The sequence below is a fragment of the Panthera tigris genome, chromosome E2 (genome assembly GCF_018350195.1).
Source record: "Panthera tigris isolate Pti1 chromosome E2, P.tigris_Pti1_mat1.1, whole genome shotgun sequence".
NCBI classification, from domain to species: Eukaryota; Metazoa; Chordata; class Mammalia; order Carnivora; family Felidae; genus Panthera; species Panthera tigris.
In genome coordinates, this window is record NC_056674.1 from 47421382 (window position 1) to 47445584 (window position 24203).

The 24203-nt window shown below is 41.8% G+C and overlaps 1 protein-coding gene across 3 annotated transcripts; it reads right to left on the reverse strand.

Annotated features, from left to right (window-relative positions):
* Positions 1–11897: 11897 nt before the first annotated feature.
* Positions 11898–23755, reverse strand: CHST4 (carbohydrate sulfotransferase 4). 3 transcript variants are annotated; one of them, XM_015542862.2, is made up of 2 exons: positions 22979–23755; positions 11898–13958 (listed from the first exon to the last, which is right to left on the reverse strand). In XM_015542862.2, the coding sequence occupies exon 2, from the start codon at positions 13941–13943 to the stop codon at positions 12807–12809; it is 1137 nt and encodes a 378-aa protein (XP_015398348.1). In that variant the 5' UTR covers positions 13944–13958; positions 22979–23755; the 3' UTR covers positions 11898–12806. The 3 variants fall into 3 exon arrangements, with proteins under 3 accessions (XP_015398348.1, XP_007099410.2, XP_042826012.1); XM_007099348.3 differs by lacking the exon at positions 22979–23755 and adding an exon at positions 22797–22968; XM_042970078.1 differs by lacking the exon at positions 22979–23755 and adding an exon at positions 21866–21965.
* Between the last annotated feature and the right edge of the window lie 448 nt (positions 23756–24203).

The following is a 24203-nucleotide window of genomic DNA, read 5'->3' on the forward strand; positions in this document are numbered from 1 at the left end:
ATGAGAAAGAGGCATGAAAACCCCAACATAACCCACTCATTCCAGCTGCAAATGGCAGTCGTTACTGATAAAGAAAAATGGCACCTGGGGCAGTATCATAACCATATGCCCCTTCTCTGTGCCTTATATATAAGAATTCCAATCCTGCTTCAGCTCAGGGAGTTAACATCATTTTGAGGGGCTACGTGACACACATTGGCTAAATATCTGAGTCACTTTAACTATTTTTTAACTCTTTTTATAGTTAAATATTTTTAACTATTTTTTTAACTCTTGACAGAATAGAGAAGAAATAATTGAAGGGGGAGAGACGTGTGGGAAAATGTGTCTAAGGAGGATTCTAAATAATGTTGAGACTAAGTAATGAGAAGAAGATCAGCTTCAGATAATTTGGGGTAAAATGTTCCAAGTAGAAACCACAAGTGCAAAGGCCAGAAAATTGATAGAAAGAGCATGTATAGGAGTGAATGAATGGAGAGGAACTGTGTGGACTGGGAAAGCCCTGGAGGTTTCTCTTGTTTGTTTGAATGGCTTTATTGAGATGTAATTCATATACAATTCATCCATTTAAAGTATACAATTCCGTGGTTTTTAGTATATTCACAGAATTGTGTGACCATTACCACCATCAATTTTCAAACATTTTTTATCACGCCCAAAAGAAATCCCATACCCATTAATATTCACTTTCTACCTTCATACCCCATTCTCACCCCCAGTCCTAGGCTATCCTAGTCCTAATCTATTTTCTGTCTGCATTAATTTGCCTGTTCTGGACATTTCATGTAAATGGAATCATACAATGTATGGTCTTTAGTGTTTTGTTTTTTTCATGATGTCTTTAGCATGATGTTTTCAAGGCTCATCCATGCTGTAGTATTGTATCCGTACTTCATTCTTTTTTATGGCAGAACATTACACTATATATGTATGTATACACTCTCTCTCTCTCTCTCTCTCTCTCTCTCTCTCTATATATATATATATATATATATATATATACTACCATTCATTGGTTGATGTATCCAGATGTATCCATTCATTGGTTAGTGAACCCAGATGAACATCTGGGTTCATCCACTTTTTGGATCCACTGGGTTGTTTCCACTTTTTGGATATTATCAATGATGTTGCTATAAACATTCATGTACAAGTTTTTATGTGGGTATGTGTTTTCATTTTCCTTGAGCATATACCTATGAATGGAGTTGCTAGGTCACATGGTGACTCTGTTTAACTTTTTGAGGAACTGCAAAACATTTATCATATGTCTTTTTGACTTTAGCCATCATAGTGGGTATCTCATTGTGGTTTTGATTTGCAATTCCCTAGTGACTAATGATTTTAAACATCTTTTCGTGTGCGTATTGGCTATTTGTATATCTTCTTTGGAGAAATGTCTATTTTCCTCCTTTGCCCATTTTAAAATTGGATTCTTCTTCTTTTTATTGTTGAAGTGTGTATTCTGGATACAATTTCCTTTTCAGATATATAATTTGCAAATGTTTTGTCCCATTCTGTGGGTTATCTTTTCATTTTCTTGATGGTGTCCTTTGAGCATAGAAGTTCTTTAAAAAGTTGTTTTAAATGTTTATTTTTGAGACAGAGAGACAGAGCATGAGCAAGGGAGGGGCAGAGATAGAGGGAGACACAGAATCTGAAACAGGCTTCAGGCTCTGAGCTGTCAGCATAGAACCTGATTTGGGGCTCAGACCCATGAACCATGAGATCATGATCTGAGCTGTAGTCGGACACTCAGCCAACTGAGCCACCCAGATACCCTGAGTATAGAAGTTTTTAATTTTGGTTAAGTCCAACTCATCTCTTTTTCTTTAGTTTCTGGTGCTTTTGATGTCATATCTAAGAGACCATTGCCCAACCAAAGATCATGAAGATTTACTTTTGTGTTTTCTTCTAAGTTTTATAGTCGTAACTCTTACATACAGGCCTATGATTCATCTGAGTTAATTTTTGTATATGGTGTGAGGTAGGAGTCCAACTTATTTCTTTTACATATGGATATCTAATTGTCCTAGCACCATTTGTTGAAAAGACTATTCTTTCCCCATTGAGTGGTCTTGGCATGCTTGTCAAAGATTATTTGACAATATATGCAAAGGTTCATTTTTTGGCTATTTCATTGATCTATTTGTCTTTATACTAGGACCATATTGTCTTAATTACTATTGCTTTGTAGTAAGTTTTGAAATTGGGACTTTTTTCCCCACAATATTTTAGGATCAGCTTGTCAATTTCTGCAAAGAAGCCAGATGAGATTTTGGATTGTTTGCTAGTATATAGAAATAGAATTGGTGTAAAGATAGAATAAACAGACTAAATAGAATTGGTGTATATATAATATGTTTTGTGTATAGTTTATAGAAATAGAATTGGTGTTTGTTTATTGATCTTGTATCTTGCAACCTTGCTAAACTCCTTTATTACTCCTAATATTTTTTAATGGATTCCTTAAGATTTTCTTTTTCTTAGTTATTTTATTTTATTTTATTTTATTTTATTTTATTTTATTTTATTTAGAGAGAGAGCAAGTAGGGGAGAGGGGCAGACAGAGAGAGAGAATCTTAAGCAGGCTTCACACTTAGTGGTGTGCTCAATCCCAAGACTCTGAGATCATGACCTGAGATGAAATCAAGAGTTGGATGCCCAATCAACTGAGCCACCCAGACACCCCAGAATTTTCTATATGTAAGATCATGCCATCTGAAAATAGAGATAATTTTACTTCTTTCTTTTCAATCTGGATGGCTTTTATGTCTTGTCCAGTTGCCCTTCATAGCACCTCCAATACGTTATGGATAAAAAAGGTGAGAAGGACATTTTTGTCTAGTTCCTGATTTGTTCTTTTACCATTAAGTATGATGTTATCTGTGAGGTCTTTTTCTTAATGTTTATTTATTTTTGAGGGACAGAGACAGAGAGGGAACAGGAGAGGGGCAGAGAGAGAGAGGGAAGCAAAGAATCAGAAGCAAGTTCCAGACTCTGAGCTGTCAGCACAAAGCCTGATGCGGGGCTCGAACTCACTAGCTGTGAGATCATGACCTGAGCTGAAGTCAGATGCTTAACTGACTGAGCCACCCAGGTGCCCCATCTGTGAGTTTTTGATAGATGCCCTTTTTTTCAGTTTGAGGAAGCTCCCTTCTACTCTTAGTTTATTGAGTATTTTTAATCATTAAATGCTTTTGGATTTTGTCAAGTGCTTTTTTTCTTGCATCTATTGAGATAATCAAATGATTTTTTTTCTATTCTATTTATATGGTGTATTACATTACTTGATTTTCTTTTTTAAACTTTTTTTAATGTTTATTTTTATTTTTGAGAGAGAGAGGGAGACAGAGAGTGAGTGGGGGAGGAGCAGAGAGAGAGGGAGACACAGAATCCAAAATAGGCTCCAGGCTCTGAGCTGTCATGTCAGCATAGAGCCTGATGCAGGGCTCTAACCCATGAATCATGAGATCATGACCTGAGCTGAAGTTGGACACTCATCTGACTGAGCCATTTGGGTGCCCCCATTACCTGATTTTCTGATGTAAAGTCAAGCTTAAACTGCCCAGCTAGCTCAGTTGGTAGAGCATGAGACTCTTAAAGTGAAGCTTATATTCGTGGGATAATTCCCACTTAATCATGGTGTATAATCCTTCTTACATGTTGTGGAGGTTCAGTTGATACTAGTATTTATTGAGGATTTGCATCTATATTTATAAGAGATATTGGTAAGTAGGGGTTTTTGTAACATGTTTTTCTGGGTTTTGTCTCAGAATAATAGTGGCCTTATACAACAAGTTGGCAGGTATTTCCTCCTTTATTTTGGAAGAGTTCAAGAGGATTCAAATTAATTCTTTAAATGTTTGTTGGAATCTATCAGTAAAGCCATTTGGGTTTGGGATTTTCTTTGTGGGAAGTTTCAAATTACTGATTCAATCTCTTTACTTGTTATAGGTCTTTCAGAGTTTTTATTTCTTTTTGAGTTAGTTTTGGTAGTTTGTGTCTTTCTAGGACTTTGTTCATTTTGTCTGTTATCTAATTTGTTGGCATATGGTTGTTCATAGCACTCCTTTATAATCTTTTTTATTTTTATAAAGTCAGTAGTAATATCTCCACTTTCATTTTTGATTTTAGTAATGTTAGTCTTCTTTTATAATTATTCCACCTAGCTAAAGGTTTATAAAATTTTCTGCTTGGGGGAGCCTGGGTGGCTCAGTCGGTTGAGCATCTGACTTCAGCTCAGGTCATTATCTCGCAGTTCATGAGTTCAAGCCCTGCGTCGGGCTCTGTGCAGACAGCTCAGAGCCTGGAGCCTGCTTTGGATTCTGTGTCTCCCTCTCTCTCTGCCCCTTCCCTGCTTGTGCTCTATCTCTCTCTGTCTCTCAAAAATGAATAAATGTTAAAAAAAAATTAAAAAAATAAAAAAATTTCTGCTTGGATATTTGGCTGAAAGCCAGTTGGAAAGCAATCAGTAAGCAAGATTTTGCCAAATGCTTCCAGGTGGCACTTGATTAGATAATATGCTACACCCTGTGAACACATGCAACTCTTTAGAAACCAGCATAATTTGAAGCTCCTCTTGCTACAGTAATATTAGAAGTCAATTTAATTTCTTTCTCCTTTTAAAAAATTTTTTTGACATTTATTCATTTTTTGAGAGACAGAGAGACACAGAGTGCAAGCAGGGTTGGGGCATAGAGAGAGGGAGATGCAGAATCTGAAGCAGGCTCCGGGCTCTGAGCTGTCAGCACAGAGCCTGACATGGGGCTTGAACTCATGAACCTTGAGATCATGACCTGAGCCAAAGTTGGAGGCATAACCGACTGAGCCACCCAGTAGCCCCAGAGAAGTCAATTTAATTTCTGAATATCTGCTTTATCCCCCACGTCCTATCTGCCACTCCACTTGACCCAGCACTTCTGAGCTGTTGGCCTTGAGATTCAACTTCCCTTATTTCTTTCAAACAGGAAACTTTTAAATGTTGGTGCTTTCTTATCTGAATCTCTAAACATGTCACTATATATCTCAGAATAGAAGGTTCTGTGACCAGCTTTTTTTTCTAAGTATTACATAGAAAATGAGTCCTTTACATATAATACAGATAAGCTCACTTATTAAACATTTAATGAGAGCCTACCATGGGCCAGGAACTGTGTGACACATTGATTATAACACAATAAACAAGATAGTTTCCACCTTCAGAGAGCTCCAAGAACACATAAATTGGATGGTTTTATTATATTGTAATAAATTCTGTTAGTAGAAAGCTTGTACAAGTGGCACTCAACAGAGGCCTAAGGGTCAAGCTGGGAAAAACTCCCAGAGGAAACGTTTTAGTTGAGAAGGAATTAAAAAAAAAAAAAATGAGCCAGAGAAGCTGGAGGTGGGAGAGAATAGCACACTCTAGGTGGGAGAAATAGCATAATCTAAGATCTAGACATATATGTGGCACACTGGTAGAACTACAAATTGGAGATGGCAGGAAAGCACAGTCAAGAGGGAATGGCAAGAGAGGAATGCAAGAACCAGATCACAAAAGGCTATCCAAACTATATTAAAAATTTGGACTTTCTGAATTTTCAATACAGTGTAGATTGTATTTTTTTTAATTTTTTAAAACATTTTTATTTAACTTTTAGAGACAGAGACAAAGCGTGAGCAGATGAGGGGCAGAGAGAGAGAGGGAGACACACAATCCAAAGCAGGTTCCAGGCTCTGAGCTGTCAGCACAGACCCTGACACAGGGCTTGAACCCATCAACTGTGAGATCGTGATCTGAGCCAAAGTCGGATGCCCAACCGACCGAGCCACCCAGGCACCCCTGGATTGTATTGGAAGTGGGAAGCTTGGAGGCAGGAAGACCAGTCACTGGTTCAGGAAGGAGACAGTGGTGGCATGAACAAAACAGGGGATGATTGGAGGAATAAGGAAAGAGAAATTAAAGAACTTAAGAAATGTTGATGGGGTAGAATCAACAGTTGTTGGGGATCGATTAGTGGAAGAGCCAAGAGCAAAGTCCAGTTTTATGATTTGGCAACAGGCTGAAAAGTGGGGATTGATTGGTGGAAGAAGTCAAGGCAAACTACAGTTTTTGATTTGTCAACAGGCTGAAAAGGTGGGGAAAAGACCCTGGAGGGATGAAGATCTTTGGTGTGGTCTAGGGTTGAGGAGGGGAAAATCGTGAAAGCAATGTTTAGACATGTTTCAGTCTGAGGTATCTTTTGAGATGTTTAAGGGACCTGGATAGGTGACTGGATTTACAAATCTGGAGCTCAGAGAAAATATACATCAAATATACATATTTGTGGATCATCTATATGTAGGTGGTTTTTAAGAACCAATGGGCATGGATGAGATAGTCTAGAGAGAAAGCATAGAGTGGGAAAAGAAGAGGAGCTATGCTGTGCCTTAAGTAACTCCAACATTGAATAGTTAGGTAGAAGAGAATAATTCTACAAAAAATTGAGAAGTGGCCAGGGAAAGAGGAGGGAAACTAGGATACAGTGTCTCAAGAACGAGGAAGTTCTCCATCAAATTTGTTGCTGAAATGAGAATTGGAAATGTCCATTGAATAAAAGAGTAACACAGAACTTAAATTTTATTGTTAACTAGAGCAGTTTAGAGAAGGGGGCAAATCCCAGATTGAAGTGGGTGGAGGAGGAAGTAGAAGGTGAGAAAAACAAAGCCAATGAATATAGACCATTCTTTAGAGCAGTTTGGCTGTGCAGTGAGGAGGGAGAGGCTAATACCTGACTTCCAATGGTGTGACTAAGGATTTTTTGACTTTATAATGGTGCTAAAACAGTATGCATTTAGTGGAAACCAAACATCAGTTTGAATTTTTATCTTATCCCAGGCTAATAATATGTGGTCCAGTTCTGTCATGATGCTGGATAGGGGCAGTGAGCCACAGCTCCTGGTCAGCCACACCATCACAAGGGTAAAAAACTGATACACTTACAACCATCTCTACCCATACAATCACTGTGTTTCTTGCTTTCAATACAATATTCAATGAATTACATGAGATATTTAGCACTTTATTACAATATAGGTTTTGTGGGAGATAATTTTGCCCAGCTGTAGGTTAATGTAAGTGTTCTGAGATTATTTAAGATAGGCTGGGCCAAGCTATGGTGTTCAGTTCATTAAGGGTATTAAATGCATTTTTGACTTCCAGTATTTTTGACCTGGGGTGGATTTAACCCCATTTTAAGTGGAAGATCTGTAGTTGGATAATGATATGGGAACAAGGGAGAGTTTTTTCAAGATGGGAGTATACTGAGTAAGTAAAAGCCAAAGAGAAGGATTCAATCAAAGAGAAGTTTAGAGAGAGTGAATACTAAAAGTATACAGTTCTTGAAAAGGTAAGGGGATAGAATCCAAAGCTCTGATAGTGGGGAGGCTGGCCACTAGGAGGCTGACTCAACAGGAGACAGAACAACCTCTATCTGGTAACACAATAGAAGGAAGACAGAAGGGGCGTCTGGGTGGCTCAGTCAGTTAAGCATCCGACTCTTGGTTTCGACTCAGGTCATGTTCCTGTGGCTTCATGGGTCCAAGCCCTATGTCAGGCTCTGCAGTGGCTGCGCAAAACCTGCTTGGGATTGTCTCTCTCCCTCTCTCTTCTCTGCCCCTCTCCCATTCATGCTCGCTCGCTCTCTCTCTCTCTCTCTCTCTCTCTCTCAAAAAAAAAAAAAAAACTTTAAAGAAGGAAGACAGAATGTTATGGGAACCTTAGATGTTTGTAGTGAAGATATGAGAAGTCCATTATCAGATGGCTTTTCTTTTCTCTGAGAAGAAGGGGAAGATATGAAGCCAGAAGACGATGGGGGAAAGTTCTTGTACTGAGGGGGAAAGGGTTGCAGGTGAGTGTTGAAGTGATCATAAATTGATGTGGGCAAACATAAAACCCCAGTGAATTAACTGCCCTCATGTGATGTCCTCTATTTAGCACTTGCCCACTGGGGGTTGGGAGGAAGCAAAGAGAACCCAGCATGTTGGGGCTCTCCAGGGTTGGGATTGCTGAAGACAACTCAGTATTTTTCAGACTGGCCTTTCTTGAAACAGTCTCCTGACAGATGTTAAGAGGTATATCGAGGAAAAAAACTTCCTTGTTCAAAGAAGTTTGGGAGAATCACTATCTACTCTTTTTTATTCTTAATACGCCCATGAACATATTTGAAGTTCTGAGGGTCTTGCATTTAAAAATCTGGTTAAATTTCATATTGCCAACTTTTTCAAGCTTATTTGCTTCTAGAATGCTCTGTGTGTGTGTGTATCTCTTAAGGTCTCGTAGTTTGGTTTATGATGGATCAGGTAATCAGGAGTCCCCTCTGTTCACCTTACCCTACCTGAAAGTACAGGAGCCTTTATTCCTTTCATCCAATGTGTTTGTTTACACTATCTGTCGTTAGCCATTTAAGCCTGTTTGATTTGGGTGGAATAATAGCTTACTTCCTTACATACCTCATTCTTTACAAATAGCAACTATATGCCTGTGTTCCACATGTTCTCAATTCTTGTCATAAGCTTAAAAACAAACAATAAACTAGCTTCCTTATTATTCTACCAGGACCATAAGAAACCACCTTGAAATGTGACAAAGCAAACAGGGCCAAGGCCAACCCACACGGTTAGAATGAGTCCTGGTGGGAGGGGGGCAATGAGTTACTTGTATTATTAGTATACTACTACTACTAGACAACATTTTTATATGTCCTGATAGTTTATAAGTTGCTCTCATATGTGTTATTTTGTATAATCACATTTAATTATGGTTGAGCAAGGTATAAGTCTTACTGGTGAGAGCAAGGAACATGGTTTGGGGGGATGACAAATGAGAAGACATGGTGAGGAAAATAGTAGCTGGGAATGGAGCTAAGTGTCAGGAACAGTGGTCTAGATCATGCATTCTCAGTGGAGCTGCCATTGCCACCAATGGGTTAAAAAGTGGTTTGTGGGGGGCAAAATATGTAGGTATTACAGTGATTTGTGACCATTTGGAGGGCCATAAAAACTACATAAAAATATGCAGTAAATTTGTGGTATTGACATTCATGGTAGAGGACGATTGGAACAAAAATGTCTGCCATAGGCTTGCCAACAGTGGGAGGTGATAATGGGGAAAAGGTTGGGGGACCATGGTTTAGCTACCATAGTGCCTGTGGAACTTTTTGACATTCATGAGTGATTCTTCTGTTCCCAGACATTTTAGACAGCTTGTTTGTCAAAGTGCAGTGTCTGCTTCTTGCTTCCTTTGTCCTGACCATCCTCCTCGAGAACCTAAATGACTATGTTTTGCCTCTTTGAAGTCTTCTCTTCTAGCCACAGCTGACTGAATTAGAGTGGATAGAAGTCAAGACCAGTTAAGGCATAGACTGGTCAGTGCATGACTGGTCTCAGGAAGCCTGCCTGTGCTCCCTTCCTCTCGTCAGACCCCTGTGATGCTGCTCTGTATTTTTATAATGTCTCTTGCACTACTTACTCCCTTTAAGATGATTTGAGTGAGTGCCAGAAGAGCCCTGGTTGTGACATCTGCCCAGTCAGGACGCTTGGCCTAGGGGTGTACTATTTGATCAAGACTGTGACCGAGTGAGGATAGAAGAGAAATCTGTTTGAGTCATTGGCTCTTCATACTGCTTATATTCACCATCTGATGAATGTAGAATAAGGTTTCTCAACACCTGTACTACTGACGTTTTGGACCAGAGAATTTTTTGTTGGGGGTGGGAGTGGGGGCTCTCCTGTACACGATAGGATGTTTAGTAGCATCCTGGCCACTCCCCACTAGATGCCAGTAACACCCCACCCCACCGGTTCTGACAACCAAAAATGTCTCTAGAAATCACCCAATGTCCCCTGGGAAACAAAATTGCCTTGGGTTGAAAACAACTGATATATATAAACTAGACTATCAGAGAGTTATAAATCTAATTGTATCATTATGATCAGAAACGCCATAAAGGGCTCTGGATCTGCTGTTGAGCATCACCTTAATAAGGATGTTACCAGAAATGATGGAAGATAGTCCTTGAGAGGGCTAAAACCAGTGTCGTTATCAAGATATTCACAACTACCCCTTAGTGAGTGCTTGCTTATGTGACAGATGCTTGCTAAGCGTGTTTCATGTATTAACTCATCAGCCCTCCCAAGGGTTGCCAGAAGTCACTGCCACCCTTATTACACCTACCCTACAGTTGAGGGAACTGAGGCATGGAGATGTTAATGGTCACCCAGCTGGTAGGGTTACCCAGGCAGCATGGTTCTGGAGCCCATGCACTCATGAGAACATAACGATTCCTTAGGAGAAGGAAAAGCAATCAGCTCTGTACTCCAGCATCCCACAGAAGTGGTTCCTAAGGAAGTTGCTAACTTTAAGACAATTCAGGTGGAGGCTGGAATTTCAAAGGGGAAACCAGAGGTGGTTGAGTCTATTGCTGTCTTCCCCTGCTCCCCGCCAATGATCTTCACTCTGTTTGCACCATAACCTACTGCTCTGGACTTATTTCCAATGCTAGAGAAATTTCACTCTTTCACAGTTTTGGAAGGTTTGTAGAGGCAAGTAGCATTTGCTTGGAAGATCCTAGGCTCTTAAGGAGTGTCTAGAGTGGGTTAGGTTTGGATGTTATAATAAATTCACTCCATTAGAGCCACATGTCATTGAACTTTGCCAGACCCAGCTGGCAAGGGTAGCTACTCCCATGTCACCAGTGCTACCACAGCCCGAGAGCTCCTCGGCAGAATCAAGTGTGAGAATTCCCATCTGACATCGGGCACACTTTATGGAGTGAGGACCATGTCCAAAGGGGGAGTGGGAAAAAAGGAAAGATGAAATGATGGTATCTTTCAGATTTGGCCAAGGTGAAATATTAAACAAGTTAGGACTCTGAGATTCCCTGGAGTTCCAGACAGATACAGACCTTTTTCCTATTCCTTCCAACTTGAGGACAGTACAATGTCAAAAGTATGCAACATGGATACTTGGCATATGCTGAAAAGACATCTGTCTTGGAGCAGGAAGGCAAACAGTGCTGCTGCTCCATGCAGGGTGTGGTCTTGCCAGGCTGGCCATGAAAGAATCATCAGGGTTGCTTGATCAACATACAGAAGCCCAGCCTCCACTGTGACAGATTCCAATTCCAGCAGATCTCAGGTGGGGCATAGCAAAATGAATGTCTAACAGTAGATTCTGATGCATAACTAGACTAGGGGGTGCTGCAAAGACTGGGAGAAACAACCTCTGTTATGTGGACAAGTGACCAAGAAGAGGTGAAAAGTGCCAGCTATCCTAGACCTGAGGTCATCTGGCTGAGGATCACATTAAAGAACCCTTTGTTTGGGTGAGCTCAAGCCCCGCTTTGGATGAGCCCCGCTTCCCTCTCTCATTCTCTCTCTCAAAAAATAAAAAGGAAGGAAGGAAGGAAGGAAGGAAGGAAGGAAGGAAGGAAGGAAGGAAGGAGGGGAGGAGGGGAGAAAGGGAGGGAGGGAGGGAGGAAGGAAGGAAGGAAGGAAGGAAGGAAGGAAGGAAGGAAGGAAGGAAGGAAGGAAGAAAGAAAGAAAGAAAGAGAAAACCCTTTGCCCAGACCCTTGAGTGATATATACAATATTATAGCAACTCACACTCTGCACAAGAATGGGAGTCTGGCTTAGTTGCTGATTGTCTACTTTCTACAGATTCTTTTTTTTTTTTTTTAAGTCTATCTTATTTATTTTGAGAGAGAGTGTGTGTGTGAGAAGAAGGGCAGAGAGAGAGGGAGAGAGAGAATCCCAAACAGGGGAATCTTGACACAGGGCTCGATCGCACAAACCATGAGATCATGACCTGAACTGAAATCAAGAGATGGACGATCAACTGACTGAGCCACCCAGGTGCCCCAGCAACAACAGATTCGTAAGAACATAATGTGATGGTCAGTACTGATCAGTTTGGACTCAGTTTTTCATCTGACACCGAACACTGTCTTAGCATTTTTTTTAATGTGTGGGTAATAGATAATAGAAAAAGTATTTTTAAAAATCTATAAAGATGTTTGTGCTATCAGGTTAGGATTCTATAAGAATTAGTGTTTATTACTAAGTAAGTACAAAGCATAAAAGGGGAAACTCCAACCAGAATCCTATTTGGAATTTTAGTGTTAACAGATGGCGGCTTCACAAGTCAAAATCTTCTAGGTGATAGGAAAACACTGAGGGGAAATGATGTCCACAGGGGGCCCAGCCACACCATGAGTTTAAGAGCTCGCTCTGTTTGCTGTGCAGAGATCTTACTTTGTATTTGTGACAACTGATAGCTGTGATGGCCAGGCTCACCAGTAAGCATCCAACCCTGTTCTCTGTTCCCTTTTTGAATCCACCAGAAGCTCCATGGGCTCAGAGTTCATATCCCTGTGGAATATTCTGGTGGGCTCTTTGGCAGAAGACCCATTTCACTGGTTTTCCTGTCCCACTGGGGACAGAGAAGTTTATGGATTTACTCCACTGATACTGTGTGGTGTCAAATAGGGCCCCAGTCCCCAAAGTCTTTGAGGTATACACAGATAGGAGGGCCAAGAAGAGAAGAAAGGTGATACTTCTTTTTCAGCAGTGTAATGTGCTGCTCATATAGGTTCCTGAATCTCTTCTTGGCATGAGTAGAGACAGAGATCTCCTAGCTTGAACATGTGTGGGCACAACCCATGCTCACATGTACACTGACAGAAATGTAATTAAGGCTCAGAAGACTTCAGTTAACGTGGCTGAGGCTGGTGCCAAGTGGGGACACAGTCTCCTTAACCCTCTTGGTAGACTTACTTGGAGGGGGTCTAAGTAGACAGAAGATCCAGTGACAGGTTTCTCTGCTCTTGCTCAGATCTGACAAGGTGGTAGCCCAGCAGAGTCATAGTATCATTGCAGACTTTTTGAAGTCGAGAAACCTTTGCATAAGGCAAGGTCCAGCGCCAGGCCTGAGAGACGTTGAGGGCATTCCTGGCATTAGTGTGGAAGGCATGACTACCCATGCCCTTGCCTCGAGTGCTGTTGTACACCCAGGTCTGGAGCTGGGGCAAGAATTTCAACCCCACAAATTTATACATTTGGTCAGTACGGCCAAGGGGGTCCCGGACCAGGTCTTCATAGCGTATGAGCATGTAGCGTTGCCTCAGAGCTGTGGGCAAGGACTGCACAGCCTTGTAGATCTCCATCTGGCTTTGGCAGATGACCTGCATCACATAGTAGGGCTGGTCCTCCTTCTTGAGTTTCTCCCCCTGCTGCCCCATCACAATGCGGCTGTCAGTCATGAGTTCCTCTGTGGTGTGTTCTCGAGAACGGAACACTGCCCGGGGGTCCCGCACCAGGTGCACGATGTGCAGATTGAGGGAAGGGTCTCTCAGCAGTGGGTAGAGCACTTGCAGATTGAAGAAGCGCACCTCCTTGAGCACCACGTGGCTATAGGAGCGACAGGCCTTCTCTACCACCTCAAAAGGCTGTTTACTGCACAGAAGTTTGCAGTGAGCCTGGGGTATGATCATATCCCGCGAGAACACATTGCAGGCAGGCGGGGAACACAGGGCCCGGCTGCCCTCCCACTGGAAGAGACTGGACTGTCTCCGAGGACCAGGTTTCATGTAGGCATCAAAGACACTCATGTCACACAGAAAAATGGCACGTATCAGATCCCTGGCCGCCATATGCAGCCTCCAGGCAGTGCTCTCTGTGAAGGTCATCCAGATGTGCCAGGCAGGTTCCATCAGGTAGAAGACATCCGGGTGCTGCCCAAAAAGCTGTCCCACAAAAGAGGAGCCAGAGCGCCAGGAAGACAGGACCAGCACATGCATGGGCTTGGGCTCCTCCTTCGTGGACAGGGAGTTGAAGTTGTGGCCATATAGATGGAATAATAGAGCAAAGATGGCCATCTGGGAAACCAGGAACAGCAGTGGCCTCATTTTTTTTGGCAGCATCATGCTGAAGTGGAGGACCTTAAGGAACAAGCAGAAGGGCTGTGTTAGGCTTCTGTTTTGGTGTCTGCCTTCCATCCACTTTTATTCCCTAACCCCGAGCAAGGAGCAGCTAGAGTGCTGGAAATTTCTGACAACCAACTGCACAGATCCTTCTCTGAATCAATCCCTGTCCCTTGCAGTTAGTGTGTCAGTAAGTTCTATTTATCTTAGGCTCTTTACTTCCTCCCTGCTGGTCTTTCTTTTCCAGTGACCTACCAAAAATGACTGAGCTCAGTCATATTTGATCAACGTAGAGGAACAGTTCCACCCTGGCACCTTGGTGATACGCATGTTTCTACACGGGCCACTTAGGTAAAGCTTAACCATAGTCTGACCCAAGTTTTGGTTAAATGTCCTTCTGAAACTAAGGGAGATCAGCTGACTTATGAAGAATTACCTCACCCACCTCCCCTATCTTGAGGGAGGTTGCCATAGGCCATTTCTCATTACCTTCCTTCATCTCAAGCAAGCACAGGACTTTCAATCCCCTGAACAATATGGTTGCAGGCTATAAAAGTGCTTGGCTTGAGTTTGGAGTTGTCTCCTCAGTGGCAGAGCCAAGTATCCATGGCACCTGTCATCTGGTCCCCTCTGGCTTGGTCTCATCCTGTGGGACTAGGGACATAAGGAAGTGACCCAATGCTGACCTTACATCTGAATCTATATGTCTTGAAGTGTTGTCTCTTTAATAGCCAACCCTATGGACGTTGTGGCAAGCCAACCTAAGAGCTGTGGCCTGTTAGCCACTGTGCTGCTGCTTGGGGGAATATTTAACTGCTTGACACAACCTAATCAGGGCTGCTCAGTATAGATGGCCAGGTTGTATACTGTACAACCCTAGGGAATGCCATCTCATTAGAACTTTAAGATATTTATTATTTAAAATTATTTAAAAAAAAATCTTTAAAACTCTGAGGGACACCTGGGTGGCTCAGTCAGTTAAGTGTCCTACTCTTGATTTTGGCTCAGGTCATGATCTCATAGTTTGTGGGATTGAGCCCCTTGTCGGGCTCTGCACTTACAACACAGAGCCTGCTTGAGATTCTCTCTCTCTGCCCCTCCCCTGTTCTCTCTCAGCCTCTCAAAATGAATAAGTAAACTTTAAAAAACAATGTTCTGGTAAGTGACAATAAAGTATCTTAGTGCAACAGAATAAGAATGTCAGGATGATTTTCCAGCTGTTAGATGTTAAATACCTAGAGAAATTAGTTCCATTTAGTAATTCACACTAAGGCTCATATATACTGGTGGCAACCCTCAACTTAATCCCTTTATAATCAAGGCTCACTTTGTATGAAAAGACCATGGGAGTGCCCAGGTGGGTGGCTTAGCTGGTTGAGCACCCAACTCTTGATTTTGGCTCAGGTCATGATCCCAGGGTCATGGGATTGAGCCCCACGTCAGGCTCTGTGCTGAGTGTGGAGCCTACTTAAGATACCTCTGCCCCTCTTGTGTGCACACACTCACTCTCTAAAAAAAAATAAAAATTATATATATATATATAATTTTTTATTTTTATATAACATATACATTTTATAATTTTATATAACATATATAACATATATGTTTATATATTTATATGTAACATATAAAATATGTTTATATATTTTATATAACATATATTTTATAATTTTATATATAATAATATATATAACATTATTTTTATATAACATATATATATATATGTTAGTGTTATGGGTTAAGATGAATCTGGATCATCATTTTGGGTGACTTCCTAGCATAAATAACTATTGAGAGATAGAATAGCTATTTCACATAGTGTAAAATATTAATAGTAGCAAGGTACTAATTTTTGTTTTTTTTTATTTTAATTTTTATTTTTTTAAAGGTTATTTATTAAATTTTGTTTGTTTGTTTAATGTTTATTTTTGAGAGAGAGAGAGAGCAAGTATGAGCAGAGAAGGGGCAGAGAGAGATAGAATCCCAAGCAGGCTCCTCACTGTCAGCACAGAGCCCAACCCAGGGCTTAAGCCCATAAACTGTGAGATAACGACCTGAGCCAAAATCAAGAGTTAGACACCCAACTGACTGAGCTACCCAGGCACCCCAAAGATTATATTTTTAAGTAATCGCTATACCCAATGTGGGACTCGAACTCACAACCCTGAGGTCAAGAGTTGCTTACTCCACAGACGGAGCCAGCCAGGCACCCACAAGGTGCTAATTTACATATCACTACATACCTAAGATATTCTGCCTTCCAGTTTTAACAAAGAAAATGTATCTCTAAACAGTAATTGGAGCTGGATTTAGGGTTTGCTGGTTTCCTGGTGACAGGTCTTATCCCTAATTTTAAAAGTTTTTAATAAGCAATAGTCACATGGTTCAAACTGTTTTAAGAAGTATCATTATCATGGACATTAAATCCACAGACTTAGAATTTAAAAGAAGGCTTCCTACAGTTCCGCATGCAGGAAGGCAATAAGGCGGGTGCTTGCCAGCCTGAGCCTGTCCTAGTCCGAGTCTTTAACAGCAAGGGGAAATACTATGACAAGCATCTGTGTCTGTGGATGAAGCCTATAGTCATAAATTAGAAAACAGCTAGAGCTCTTTGTAAACAGGGATAATGACATATCTTGACAACGGGTCACAGTATTTTCCTGGGGGAAAGAACACCTAAGAATTTTACCAGTTGCTGCATCAGTAACCTCTTCTCTGTCACGGATAGGATTTTTAAAAAAATTTTTTTTTTAATGTTTACTTATTTGAGAGAGAGACAGAGAAAGAGGGTGAGCCGCGGAGGGGCAGAGAGAGAGGGAGACACAGAATCCCAAGCAGGCATCAGGCTCCAAGTTGTCGGCACAGAGCCCGACACGGGGCTTGAACCCACAAACCATGAGATCATGACCTGAACCGAAGTCGGACACTCAACCGACTGAGCCACCCAGGCACCCCACGACCTGAGATCTTGACCTGACTTAAAATTGACAGTCAGATGCTTAACGGACAGAGCCATCCAGGAGCTTTCTTTTGCAAAAGTTTCAAGTGGCAGCAAAGAAATCTACAATTCTTTCTTTTGAATTCTTAAGATGGTAACTCATTATACTGAGCTGTCAGCACAGAGCCTGACTTGGGGCTCAAACTCACAAACTGTGAGATCGTGACCTGAGCTGAAGTCAGACACTCAACTAATGGAGCCACCCAAGCGCCCCTGCTCACAGCTAGGATTAATCTACCAGCTGGTGTTTTGTCATTACTGTACAGTGTAAGTCTACTTCCAATACACGTCCCCTATCTGCCGATTTCCCAACTTGCCCCCAGGTAGCAACTGGGTTCATTTTTTGTCTTTGCACATGTATACATAGTCTTAATTCCCCTCCTCCCCTTTATAACAGAAAAAGTAGCAAGTTATACACACCTTGCTTTAAAAAAAATTTTTTTAACGTTTATTCATTTTTGAGACAGAGAAAAACAGAGCATGAGCAGGGGAGGGGCACAGAGCAAGGGAAAGAGACACAGAATCCAAAGCAGGCTCCAGGCCCTGCCTGAGCTGTCAGCACAGAGCTGGAAGCTGGGCTCAAATCCACAAACTGTGAAATCATGACCTGAGCCGAAGTCGGATGCTTAACTGACTGAGCCACCCAGGCGCCCCTCCACACCTTGCTTTATAAACTTTATGTTTTGCTGAACTTTCCATGGTAGCACATAAAGCATTTCCTCATTCCTTTCCTACATAGATTTCTGTTATATGGATGTACCACGATTTATTTAACTAGTTTCCTTGTGGTTAGGCTTTTGGATTGTTTCCAGCTTTTTTTGTCCTTTCAAAAACTTCAGTAGTGACCTTTATGTTCATACATCATTACATGTGTATGTAAGCTAAATCCCCAGAAATGGGATTGTGGAGTCAAAAAATATGGAAGTGTATAGCTTTGATATCTGTCACCCAGATGACCTTCATACTGATCATAAACCATCCTGTATATCCAGAGCTGCAGAGATTCTAGAGGGTAGATTTTAGAGGAGGAATTGGACAGCCACAAATATGACTCTTGAAGTTTATAGCTTGCTTCCTGAAGAGATGGAGCGTGCTTTGCCAGCACGTGGGCTTCCCTTGGAAGTCCCCTGAACCTTCTGGGAAGTGCGTATTGACCCAAGCCAAACCTTGTATGGCAGGGGCACAGAAACTCTTCTCTTCCATTCATTACAACAGTGTATTTCCTCCTTGTCTGCCAGGATCCGGTGAAGATCATGTCTCCTTCATGGCCCCAATCACCGTGCTATATGCCAGGGAAATGTCAATCAGCAGTAATTCCTTTATTGGCCCTGAAGGTTATAACAGGACCAGCTAAGATATACGCTTAGGTGTTTTAAACTTGAGCCCAAGAAGAAATGATTAAAAACTAGGCTATTATTAATAATGGCCAAGAATACCCCCGTCTACCCCCACCCCCAAAGACTGAGGAAATGACGTTAGCAAGATATCTTCTCCCAGAGGTAATGTAAGTATGAAGGAAGATTGGAAAGAAGATAGGAAACAGCACAGCAAAAGAGACAAAAAGTAGAGAAGGGAAGAATTTGACCCATGCACACTTATAAGGAAACTGATAGAAAGTTATATGGCCTATAGGCCTCTAGGGCCTATAATCAACTCAAGAAAAAGCTAGCACCTCCTAAGCATTAGGGATATAGACTTTTCAAAGTTAATACTCTCTCTCCCCCATGCTGGCTTTGGGCCAACTCAGTATCCTGAGTGGGATCAATGGCCCTGAGTCCTCCTTGCCTGCCAGTAGCTCCTGGCCTCATGCCCATTCTCTCTCAGAGCTGGAGCCAGGGCTTCTAACTCTGTCCCCAGTTGTCCTCAGGCTTTAGTTATCCATGGTTCTCAGGAATTCCCATGGAAACCCTTTGATTCTGTTCTCTCCTTTTTTTTACCATGAGCACTCACCCTGGCCAGAAAGAAAATATGCTTTCATAAAGTGAGTCCCATCTCTTGTCACTGTGTTGGGTCTAGCCAGGACAGCCAGGGAATACTGTAGGCGAAGCTCATTTCTGCAGAGACTGTAATCAGCCGTAGAGATGGCTTGAGGGCCTGGGAGAAGTGAGCAGATATGGCTCCATGAAGAAAGGGCAAGTCAGGTTTTTTATGGCAATCTCTAATCTAACCACCGCCTCTCCCCCACTGTCCTGCACCAACCTCTTCTGTAGTCCTTGGAGCTGGTAGGCATTTGTGAGAAGTGTATGGCATGAGATCTCTCCATTCCAGAGACCCTAGTCCACCTTTCCAAGTGTTCTTTCCTGGCTGTTCAGTTTCTCAAATTCCACCCTTGCTGTTGTCAGAATCTGAGGTCTGCTCATCGCTAGCCTGGTCTTTGATGGTAAGTAGCCTCTGTCTTCTGTTTCTATTCTCCATCATCCACTGCTGCCAAAAACTATCATTTTAAAGCACAAATCTATTCACTCCTCTCCTTGAAATCCTTCAATAACTTTCCAGTACATATAGGAATAAATCAAAATCCCCAAGTCTTGTACCCCAGAGTCCTTCATGATCTGATCTCTGACCCCCCGTCAGTCCCCTCCTTTTTGGCACATGAGGCTCCACACTTTACTTTCAGGTCTTTCAAAGTTGCCTTGTTATTTAGAAGCCCTTCTTCCTGAGATTTAGTTGTTCCCCAAACTTTCCAGTACCATCCATCTCTCACTCTAAATAAGTGTAGGTGAATGTCTCTCCCACTGGGCCGCTGTAACTTAAGGGTAAATGGTATGTCTTATCTTATTTACAGGTACATGAAACTTATAACTGCTTAAGGCTCTTTAAACACTTGTTGAATAAATAATAGTTGGATATGGGGTAAGGCATAGTCATTGCTGGAGAGCAGATAACTGAGTGGGATTCACTGAGAGAAAGAAACTTGTGCTTTAAAATGCACAGATGTCTCTTTAGTATCAGTTACTGAAATTTAGGTGAAATACAAAAAATAATAAAATAAAGTGTAGGTGATTCCATTGAGTATTGAGCACAGAACCAATACTACCTCAATTACATGGAGCAAGATATTAAAGTCAGAGGCATAGGTTTGATAATATGGTACAGTTAACCTTACTCCAAAAAAAAGTAGTTTCTACACTGAATGTGTATTAATGAAAACTAGAAAAAAATTATAAACATTAGTTTTTTTTTAATTTTTTTAAATTTATTCAGAGAAAGACAGATACCATATGTTTTCACTCTTATGTGGATCCTGAGAAACTTAACAGAAACCCATGGGGGAGGGGAAGAAAAAAAAAAAGAGGTTAGAGTGGCAGAGAGCCAAAGCATAAGAAGAGACTCTTAAAAACTGAGAACAAACTGAGGGTTGACGGGAGGTGGGAGGGAGGGGAGGCTGGGTGATGGGTATTGAGGAGGGTACCTTTTGGGATGAGCACTGGGCATTGTATGGAGAACTATTTGACAATAAATTTCATATATTGAAAAAAAATAAAAAATAAAAGTTTATTTATTTTTGAGATAGAGTCAGAGCATGAGTGGGGGAGGGGCAGAGAGAGAGAGGGAGACACTTGGTGCTGACAGTTCAGAGCCCAACGTGGGGCTCGAACTCATGAACCAAATCACGAGATCATCACAAGATCATGACGTGAGGGAAAGTCAGACACCCAACTGATGGAGCCACCCAGGTGCCCCTCATCAACATTATTTTTAAAAAATATTTATTAATAAGGAATAAAACCTGGGGTGCCTGGGTGGCTAAGCCTCCAACTTTGGCTCAGATCATGACCTCACAGTTCATGTGTTTGAGCCCCACATCAGGCTCCCTGCTGTCAGCACCGGGCCTGCTCAAATTTACCAAAAATAAATGAACGTTAATGGGGCACCTGGGTGGCTCAGTCAGTTAAGCATCCGACTTCGGCTCAGGTTGTGATCTCACAATCCGTGGGTTCAAGCCCTGCATCGGGCTCTGTGCTGACAGCTCAGAGCCTGGAACCTGCTTTGGATTCTGTGTCTCCCTCTTTCTCTGCCCCTCCCCTGCTCACACTCTGTCTTTCTCTGTCTCAAAAATAAATAAACATTAAAAAAAAAAAAAAAGAAATGAACATTAAAAAAATTAAAAAAAATTTTTTTAATGTTTTATTTTATTTTTGATAGACAGAGAGAGAGAGAGAGAGAGAGAGAGAGAGAGAGAGAGAGAGCGCGCAAGGATGGGAGGGGCAGAGAGAGAGGGAGACACAGAATCCGAAGCAGACTCCAGGCTCTGAGCTGTCAGCACAGAGCCTGATGCAGGGCTTGAACCTACAAACAGTGAAATCATGACCTGAGCAGAACTGGATGCTCAATCAACTGAGCCACCCAGCTGCGCCCACAAAAAAAATTTTTTAAAGAAGAAATAAAAACTATATTGGAGGGCATGAGACTACTCAGACTACTTCTCTTGTCTAACTAGCTCAGGCAAAGAAGAAAAAAAGGAGAAAACCCTCATCACATCCTACCATCACTGTCCCCCAAGAAGGAGCACCCATGTCAGGCTCAGGGACCATGAGGCGCCAGGGTGGATGACCTCAGCCTGATTCCAGAGGGCCGAATAGTGGATGACCCCCAAATGGGTACTGTGTAGCCTTTTAAAAACAAAATGAAGAATTCTGAGGAAAAAATTAACAGACGGCAATTTAAGAGCCCTGGATTCCACCCATTGGCACATTCCTAATTTAGATTCCCCTGTGAGATTGTGCTCCCATAACCCGAAGTTAGAGATGGCATAAAATATTTTCACAAACCGAGAGATGAGAGCTGGCTTGGGGAAAGTGGCATCCACACATATAGCCATAAACCCAGGAAAACCATGGAGGTAAGCACCTAGGCGAAGGTGACCTTATAATAACAAACACTAACCAGACTAAAGTACAAAGAGGTCTGGACCCCAGTTCCTCACCATTGCTGTGACTCCAGTGCCAACAGTAGTGTCCGGACATAGTAGGCACTCAAGAAACATCTACTGAGTGATGACTGAATGACGAACATTTGTAGAGTAGTTTTTCCTGTTTGAGATGCCCTAATTGATCCGGGTAAGGAAGATGGGGCAAGATATTTTTATTTGGCACATATAAATGTGTTTCAATTCCAACTAGAAGTTCTAGACTTGTCTGAGTCCAAACAAGACACAAGTCTCTTCTACTCTGGCTGATGTGCTGGCTTCATAACTTAATCTTATTAACTTAATCCTATTTTACATCTGAATAGTAGCACTCCACAACTTTGAAACCCCATTTGTCAACAATCCAGCTAGATATACAGGACAGTGATAAGCCACACACCTATTTTTCAGAATAAGTAAGCTGAACTTTAATTGATTGACTCAATGCTGGAAATAGCTCTAGCTGAATCAGACCCCAGGTCTTTTGAGTCTCAGGTCTGAGAGCTTTCAATTATCACATCACACCTCACTTGAGCTAGAGAAAATTTACAGCTCTCTGAACCTCCTGCCTGCCACGCTCCAGCACCTGATCAGAGAAGCCACAGGAAGTATAGAAACTTGAGCTCAGAAGCCAGGATCTGAACAAGTTAGATGCATTAGGGGACCATCTACAAAACATGTATCAGGACAGCCCTACTGCCATTCTAGGCTTTTCCAGATCCTTTCAGGAATGGAGCTGCGTGGGGTTGAGGAAGGTGCTGGCAAGCAGCTTGTGCTTTTTTGAGATTTTCCAGGTGATTCTGATTTAGCCTCCCTCCACAACCCCCGCTTCTCCCATTGCCATTAAAATCCCCAGCAAAGCTGTTGGAGGTTTTCTGATACTCCGCTCCAGGAGCCCCAGGACAGTGGCTCTGCTGTGGAGGTGATACAGAGAAAACTCTCTTCTTACCTTGATAATAGCTTAGGCTTCTCCACTGCTTTAGAGAGGCTCACTCCTAGCCAAGTCGTACTTTTCTCTTCTGACTCACCAATTCCCCTATCGGCTTCCTCTTCCTACTTGCATTTTGCATAACCGTCCCTACTCAGAACAAATTCCACTGCCCTCTCCCTTCTGCCAAAATAGTGACCCACCTTCCAAGACGGTGTTGAGAAAGCACTCACTCCTGGGTAGCCTTGATATTTAGCAGCTTTAACCCTGAGAAGACTCAAGGGCTGGGAGATTCTGCTCGAGGTTTGCCGGGAGAAGCCAAGGAGGAAGCGTTCTCCTCAGGACTGGGAGCCGGAAAGTAGGGTCCTTGAAGGCAGCTGCAAAGGTTAACTCCCTTAGGGCAAAGTAGAAAAAGAAGAGCGAACCCTGGAGACCTGAGAGATGAGGTCGATAGGGGAATCAGACACAATTACTAACCCACAAGATCTTAAACCTTACTCTTATACCTTAATCTCATCTCTGTTGCAAAAAAAAAAAAAAAAAAGAAAAAAGAAAAAAAGAAAACTTGAATGCTATTTCTGGATTGTACCTGCCTGCTCACTCCACTGGATTTAGGGAGATAACATTTTTGCAGCCTCTGTGTCATGTTCAACATCTTCATTGCTTCTTACAGGAGATTATAATTAGATAATTACCTAGATGTCATAACTAAAAGTATGGGAGAACATAGATGTATTGGCATTTAGTTGGGGTACAGGAAAAATATTACCCCCTCAAGACAAAAAGAAACAAGTTATTAAAAATTATAGCTTCTTGATAGCTGTGTGTCCTTGGGCAAATCACACAACTACTCTGAACCATTTTACATGATTTTTGTGAGTGTAAACAATAGATGAGAAAACTCAAGTAAATGTAAACCATGGCCAAAATGCCACTGAAATGCATTCAGACATCTGGCTAAGTCCTTCCACCCCTCTGAGCCCTAGAATATCAGTGTCAAATATGTATCTACTTTATTGAATTCTTGTGAATGTTAGGGTAGGATTAATGCCTGCAACACCCCTAATACAATGTTATGACAATGATGAGTTAAAAAGTGGTAGTTAATCCCAATACCTCTTTCTTCTTGCTCAGTTTCTGGCTCATTTTCTAGACTTTGAAAGAACAGGCAGGGAGTTATAGGAGTTCTAGGATAATCTAGGAAATATCTTTGCTGATTTCCATTGACTGAGCTACCCAAGGCCTCGTCATTGACACAGATGACCAACCTGTAGTAGTAGGATTTTAATTGTGTGACTCTCCGTCTCTCCCAATTTCTCCCTGGAAAGGAGAAGAGAAATTTTTCTTTCTCAAAGTGATTCCATGCTGAGATGTAAATTGAAGAGCCAGAACTGAGCGGTTGGTGGTTTTGCTTTTTATTCTTTTTTT